The 7,509-nt window shown below is 39.5% G+C and overlaps 1 protein-coding gene and 1 long non-coding RNA gene across 2 annotated transcripts; both read right to left on the reverse strand.

Moving 5' to 3' along the window:
* Window positions 1-3,449: 3,449 nt before the first annotated feature.
* LOC113018168 (uncharacterized) lies at window positions 3,450-3,853 on the reverse strand. Its single transcript, XR_003271725.1, has 2 exons — window positions 3,666-3,853; window positions 3,450-3,574 (listed from the first exon to the last, which is right to left on the reverse strand). It is a non-coding gene; the product is annotated as an uncharacterized LOC113018168 (long non-coding RNA).
* Window positions 3,854-4,859: 1,006 nt separating this feature from the next.
* Window positions 4,860-6,123, reverse strand: LOC113018171 (rho GTPase-activating protein gacV-like). The gene is made up of 6 exons (XM_026161231.1): window positions 6,040-6,123; window positions 5,751-5,956; window positions 5,515-5,640; window positions 5,322-5,426; window positions 5,097-5,207; window positions 4,860-4,967 (listed from the first exon to the last, which is right to left on the reverse strand). Exons 1-6 carry the CDS (start codon window positions 6,077-6,079, stop codon window positions 4,878-4,880), a joined length of 678 nt encoding a protein of 225 aa, XP_026017016.1. The 5' UTR covers window positions 6,080-6,123; the 3' UTR covers window positions 4,860-4,877.
* Between the last annotated feature and the right edge of the window lie 1,386 nt (window positions 6,124-7,509).

Here is a 7,509-nt window from a genome sequence, read left to right on the forward strand (position 1 = left end):
CATTGCAATAACGCTGGCATGCTTGCTTCTCACATTCTTCTGGCAAAAACATCAACTATGATGTGAAAAAGTATGTGGTCTCATGCTTTTTGTGTCAAGCCACAAAGCCAACTCAAAGAAAAACAGCAGACCTTATAGTCCCTATCCAACCACAAAGACCATGGGAGTACACGTGTGTAGACTATGTTGGCCCACTGCCCCGCACACAAAGAGGGAATGCTTATATCCTTGTTTTTGTGGACTATTTCTCCAAATGGATCAAAGTGAGTGCTGTAAGAGAAGCCACTGCTCAGGTTGCTGCTAACAAGTTCATTACTGACATTTTTGCTCGATCTTACCTTATTTCTGATAGGGGAACACCTTTCATCAGTAAACTATTTGAGCATGTTGTGCTAACATTTGGAACTGAACACAGACTAACAACTGCGTACCATCCTCAAACTTATGCAACTGATTGTGTAACTCACACTTTGAAGACAGCCATTTGAGCATATGTTGGGGATAAGCACGCTTCATGGGACAAATATCTTCCCCAGATCTGTTTTGCACTGTGTACTGTGCCTCACAAGAGCACAGGCCTGAGACCATCTATGATGCTCTATGGGCGAGAGTTGGACACGCCCTAGGACCTCATTACTCAGCCCTCCTGGGAAGGACTGAATGACCCTGAAACGTCTTACTCAGATAACCTGAGAGCTTCACTTCAGGATGGTCATGATCAGGGTTAGGGTTAGGGCTAGAGTTAACTAGTACAAGCATGGTGCTTGTAGAGAGTCATAAACGACAAAAGCATTTCTATGATCTGAAATGTTGCCTGGTCTCTTATGAAGTTGGAGACCTAGTCAGAGTAAAGTTGCACCCCAAATCAGATGCATCATCCAACTTTTCTGCGAAGTTGCCCCCCCCTTTACACTGGTCCCTACTCTATCTCCAAGAGGATGTGTGGTGCAAATTACTGTCTCACCACAGTGGACACTGGAGAGAATGTTGCAAACCTGCAACTATTCTACACCTGGGCCATTGCTTTATCTGGTAAATATACAAATCTAAAGGCTTCGTAAGCTTTGGATCTCAGTCTTCCAGATAGCAGCTTGTCTCCTGCTCTTTCAGACCCAGACCGTAGTGACTTTGATGCTGTTGATAAAAACACTATTGTCTCTCCTGCTGATACTGTCCCACTTTTCTTGGACTGGAACTCTTCGCAAGAGTCTGCTGACATTGCTCTGCAGACAGCGGTTAACAGCTTACCTCCTGATGACAGTGGGAGTGCTTTTGGAGGTTCTTATAACCTCAGACCGAAACGTTCATACATTGTTTTAGTAAGTATCCAAAACATACATGTTTCATTATATAATTTTTTCAAGGGATCTTATATCTGTTTTCACACTTATATGCTTTTCATACAAGTTTCACACAAGACAGATACAAACTTTATAAGATTTATATATATATCTTTTCCAAAATGGAAAAGCTTGTCCCGCGTGCAACTTGTTCAAAATGCAGCCACAATATTATATTTATTGGCTTTTGGTCCCACTAGTAGTCAAGCACATTATGGGGAGCTGCTATAAATATTAGATGTCATCTGAGCGTCCCTGAATTGCTCACCTGTTGTCATTTTGTTGTCATCCGGCTTTTCGGTCACTCAACTTCCCCCGATGTTACAGGTAGGAGTTGCATACATTTTGCTCCTGCCTTAGCCTGGAGCTAAGGCAGGAGAATTGGTAGTACTCATGTTGTGTTGTTCGTGTTACAGAGATCATCCATGGATTACCTTCCTAAAGCCTAAATCGTGTCTGGTATGTGTTTATTTGGTGCCATGCGTACATTATTTCACTCTGTGGTAAATCTAGAGTAAATACTAGATGTAAATACTTCAAAATATACGCCGTTCAATAGTTGACTTTAATCTTACAGAGAATGTGATGATTTTATGGATAATTAAAGTCAGTCCTATATCCACAAACACAAGAGGCTGAAAGTCAGTGATGCTGCTCGGTTTGCAGTCCTGAATTTCACGGCACAAGCAGGATCCACTGCACTGTCAATGTTATATTGCTGCCTCTGTTCGGTGGTGTCGAGCCAAACGGACTTTAACGTGTGTTTGAACGAGCTGACAGTTCACTCGTTAAGCTGAAAGAAAGATGCTTTAATCACAGGAGTCACACATGTGTCCACTGCACCATCTGGGAACTCTTCTTGTTTCGTAATAACACAAACACTAAATCCTCCTTCTCTTGTGCTGTTTTGTAGCAGTGTATACTAGTGATGGGATTTCCGGCTCTTTTTAGAGATCCGGCTCTTTCGGTTCGGCTCACTAAAAAGAGCCGGCTCTTTCGGCTCTGAACCGGCTCTTCAGGTTGTTTTGTTGCTTTAATTAATTTGTTATTAACAATATTATAAAATTATGCACAAAAGGAATTACTAACGTAAAAAAATTGTGGTTTTATTTATATATGTTTATATATAAATATATGCGGTGGCCCCTAGAGACAAAACACGTACAAACTCCAAAACACATTTCTAGCATGAACTGAACTTCCAAAGCAGAGCTACTAGAGCACTTAAATTACACAATTGAAAGCATGAAAATATATGTGTATTGTTTGTGTATTTATACACAGGCACTCATATATATTCAAATAATTTAAAAAAAATGTTCATTTACCTGTTATTACCACACACCAAATCTGGTCGTTGGTACTTGCTGGCTTGTGTAGCCACAAGATAACAAAAGCTCAACACTGCGCCCAGCATCCTGGAGCACTTCTGTTGTCTTTTGTACGTGTTTTGAGTTTTTATGTGTTTTTACGTGCTTCGGAGTTTGTACGTGTTTTTACGTGCTTCGGAGTTTGTACGTGTTTTTACGTGCTTCGGAGTTTGTACGTGCTTCAGAGTTCGTACGTGATTTGAAGTTTATATGTGCTTTGTCTGTAGGGACCACCGTAAATATACTTTTATTTATTCACTCCACATAAAATGTAATAAATAAATCATATAATACAAAAATCAACTATTCACATTTCAACTTTTAACTATTTAAATTTTCAGCTTTTTCCTTTTACAAATTTAAAGTGAAACAACACAAAACACTGCAAACCACAACACAATTAAATATAAATTTTTAATTTTAATAAATTTAACATTTTCTCTTTTTTTTTCTGCCCATTCTGTTGGTTTTTGTTTTTTGCCCTTCTCCCCCGTCCCTCTTCTCAGCTATTTCTCTCTCCCTCTTTCTTTCTCCCCTTCTTTCCCCCAGTCAAGTCTGTCCCGTATTCAGCAAGTGAAACTAAAATAAAATAAACAATAAAAGGTGAATCAAATGGACCATTATGGCAAGGCTGGGATGGTCAATTTGGTAAAGTAAATCCGTTGGGCATCTTTCTTTGCCTTTAGACAATAATTCTGATGCAAAAGAGCCAAACGGGGCAGGCAAAAAAAAAAAGAAAAAGAAAATAATCATTTACTTACTGATTAACTTAACATTGTTCATATTGTGCAATATAATGTTAATATTTACCTGAGGTTATTATTGCTGCAGATGACATTCCACTTTGGTCTTTCTTGTTGTTATCTAAGACCATATGAGAAATAAATAAATACCACTCCACCTTAAAGTTCTTTGAACTTGTGTATTTTTACTACAGCTGCTGGTTTCCAGTTACCAGATCTGGGTATGGTGTCGTCAAAGAGAGTTGACTGATGAAAAGTTAGCCTCTTCAAGTAACTGGTTTGGTGAATCACACTTTTTTCTGAACTCTGAGTCACAGTCATTGCTGTGTCTTGGCTTACATAGACCTGCTGCATCTGAAAAATTATGATTGACAAAGAAAAACAAGGTTACTTTAGCTCATCTAGATGTAATGTTCAGATTTGTTATGTAACAACTGGTATTTGGTGTTGTAATGGTAATGAGCTCATCGCTGTTTCCCTGTCCTGTACATATAACACACAGAAATGCAAGAAGAAAAAAATTATAAACCATCTTCATGTTGGTATTTATGGTTTTAGAAACAAATCAAACTGCCAGGAATGGACTTCAGCCCCCTATTTGTGAGTAAAAGCATTTGGTAATAGTGCACCACTACAAGTGCTGATTTCCTAGCAAATACTTTTAGGACATTCCAAGTACTTAGAACTCACTGCTGGTGTTATACATACACCAGCGCGATCATTAGATTTACTGCAGCTTTCTACTCCTCCTCATGACCTCACTAAAAATGGACTGCAGCTAACTCACCTCTTCCTCAAACACATCTTTTCTAAATTGTCTTTGAATTTATCTGGTGAAGGCTTCCCATTATGTTCCATCCTCTTCGAATAAGCTGAGTTCTTCTTCTTCTGGTTCCTCCCTTTAGGGGTCACTACAGTGGATCATCTGCCTCCATCTTATCCTATCCATAGCCGCCTCCTCGTTCATACCAACCCTATCTATATCCTCCATCACTATATCCTTGAACTCCCTCTAAGGGCTTGCTCTTTCCCTCCTGCCTGGCAGCTCCATATGGAACAATATATTCACTATGCCTCTTCTACATATGTCCAAATCATGTCAGCTTTGCCTCTCTAACTTTGTGTCCAAACCACTCAACATGAGCTGTCTCTCTGATGCACTCATTTCTAATCTTCTCCATTCTGGTCACTCCCAAACAAAATCTTAGCATCTTGAGCCCTGCCATCCCCTGCCTGGCCTTTTGCACTGCTTGTTGCTTTGGATGCTTGACTCCAGGTATTTAAACTCATGTACCTTCAATACCTTTACTCCTTGCATATTTCATATGAGCTGACCATCTGACGTCAAAGAATACAAAGACATATTTTGTTGAATGCATTGAAACAGAGGACAATTTTTACCTTTTCCATGGCCACTTTGTGAATCATTGTCCCAAATGTTCTGCTTCATCTTTTGAATCATCCTGTGTGGGTCTGTTATCATGTGTCCCATCCTCTTCAGATGCTGCCGCCATCTGTTTTCAGAGAAGACAACAATATGTTTGGCTCATTTTTGATGGATTGATTGTGGAAGCACCGAAACTGAGGATGAATTTCACCTCTCTTTGTGGCATAGGACACCCAGTTTTGTTTTTCATGGCTACCTTAGGAATCCTTTTACGTTCTTGTTCTTCCTCCTCTTCTGAATAGCCTTCAGATTCATCCTGTGTGGGTTTCCAGTCATCTGTCCCATCATCTTCAGATGAGCTCACAGACTGTTTTTAGAGCAGAAAAATATATATTTTACTCATTTTCATGGATGTTTGGAAACAAAACACTTACATCTTTAACTGCAGGAGAAGAAACCCTGCTGGATTTTTCCTGCCCACCTTAGGAACCCATTCCCTCGCTTCATCCTCCTCCTCCTCTTCTGGATTGTCTTCTTGTGTGAGTTTCCCCACATCTGTCCTATCATTTTTGTAAAAGACCACCATCTGATTTTAGAAAAGTAAAAGTAAAAAGCTAAAAGATTAGTAATCAGTGAAAACACTAAAAACAAGTACAAGAACATACATTACATACTTTTCTCTTGCGCAACTGGTATGTCACTTTTTGTAGATGCTCCACCTCCTCTTTCAAATCCTGTTTAGTTTCGTTTATTGTGGTTCCAGCACTACAGGCAACCTCACCCTGACCTGGGCTCACCATCTGTTTATGGTACAAATTAAATATGTTTTGTTCATGATGGAGTAAATGATTATATATGAAAGAAGTGCAACCAATCAAAACTCTTACCAAGGGAATCAGGGCACACATACCTTGTTACTGCTACACTGGAAGAGCGTTCTGTCTAAAAGCTCCTCTGTTCCTGATGACTGCTGCTCTTCCTTTTCAGATCCTTCACTGTCCTCGTCCTGCACAGATCCTCTGTCCTCTCTCCTTTTCCTTTTCCTTGCTGCATATGTTGCAATTGCATTGGTGGTCAGTGCTCGGCTCTGGAGTGTGTCCTCTGCAGGGTCCTCAGCTGTGCAAAGCAATATTACTAAATATGAATAAATGTAAGTGTATAGATAAATATATGACTTCACTTTAGCTTATTTAAATAACCTTGATAAAATCTTTTGGCTGTGATGGCATCATGGCACATAAATGTTGCCACTCTGTCGTAAAATTTACGTCCCAACTGTCGCTTGGCCTGAAAGAATAATGTTTTAAAAAGAAACCACATGAATAAAACCCATCGGTGCCTCCAAACAGCCTTCAACATACTCTGTGATATGATTGTAACGCTGCAACCAGGTATACTCATTCTTGTACAGGGGGACAGCTGCTTGCCCATGGTATCTTTGAGTTTTGTGCTGTTTAACCTAATACATGAAAAGACATGTTTATTCAACTGAATAAAAAAATGTCTATGTATACTTAGATTTATATAGTTTTAGTACATACACGGATGATGCGGGCACCCTGCTTAGTTTTTTCTGCCATTTCAACCTCAAAAAGAGAGAGAAAGAAGGAAAAAAAAATCATTATGATGCTATAATTTGAGATACAATAAATAAAATAAGTTTTTGTACAAAGTATCGGATTAGTATCGTCGATACCACCCTGAATATTACTTGGTATCGGATCGGAAAGGAAATAAGTGGTATCGCACATCACTATATAAAACCAGTGCTGTTTTTCAAGGTGGTCAGAATCGTTTTTAAACACGTGCACTATCCTGTTGGAGCTGTCAGCTGTGCACGCAGTCTGTCAAATCAAATCACTTTTATTGTCACATCACATGTGCAGGTACACTGGTACAGCACATGCGAGTGAAATTCTTGTGTGCGAGCCCCACAAGCAACAGAGATGTGCAAAATACAATAATGTAAACAGGCAAAATATACGAATGGCTAAATCTGAAACTAATAAATATATGTACAATATATAATAGCATATGCAAAAAATAATAATTCTGGATGTGTATACTAAATGTTTTTCTACGTGTGTGTGTGTGTGTGTGTGTGTGTGTACACATATTTTACAAATTAAATAGAGTAAACAATAAAATAAAATATATAAAAATATACAGAGTTGAGACATATGCAAACAGTGGCATTACTGTACAGTATGGAGTGCATAATGTTGAAGTTCCAGTAGTGAAGCTGAGGTGTCTATGAAGTGTTCAGCAGTCTGATGGCCTGATGGAAGAAGCTGTCTCTCAGTCTGCTGGTTCGGGACCGGATGCTGCAGAACCTCCTTCCTGATGGAAGTAGTCTGAACAGTTTATGGCTGGGGTGACTGGAGTCCTTGATGATCCTCCCCGCTTTCCTCAGGCACCGCTTCCTGTAGATGTCTTGGAGGGAGGGAAGCTCACCTCCAATTATCAATTGTCAAAGCCCCCATGTTTGACATGTAAAGTGTGTGAGGGGAGCAAAGAGTAATTCAATTAGGATTCTAGACAAATAGCTGCCGTTTGTCCTCAGACTCCTCAATGACAGAGAGGAGCCTGTTCTGCAAAATGCGCTGAAGGATTCCTTAAGAACATGAAACATGGGGAAACACTGGTTTGTGTTTTATTGAAAGAAAGGA

This window comes from Astatotilapia calliptera, unplaced genomic scaffold (assembly GCF_900246225.1).
Source record: "Astatotilapia calliptera unplaced genomic scaffold, fAstCal1.2 U_scaffold_48, whole genome shotgun sequence".
Classification (NCBI taxonomy): domain Eukaryota; kingdom Metazoa; phylum Chordata; class Actinopteri; order Cichliformes; family Cichlidae; genus Astatotilapia; species Astatotilapia calliptera.

What these genes read in the sequence shown, in the direction of transcription:
- LOC113018171 (XM_026161231.1), bottom strand. Translation starts at nt 6,079, where the DNA reads ATGTGCCATGATGCCATCACAGCCAAAAGATTTTATCAAG. An exon ending in TCCAGTGTAGCAGTAACAAG is followed by an intron (nt 5,641 to 5,750) that starts GTATGTGTGCCC and finishes TACCATAAACAG; the next exon opens with ATGGTGAGCCCAGGTCAGGG. An exon ending in CGAGGGAATGGGTTCCTAAG is followed by an intron (nt 5,208 to 5,321) that starts GTGGGCAGGAAA and finishes CTCTAAAAACAG; the next exon opens with TCTGTGAGCTCATCTGAAGA.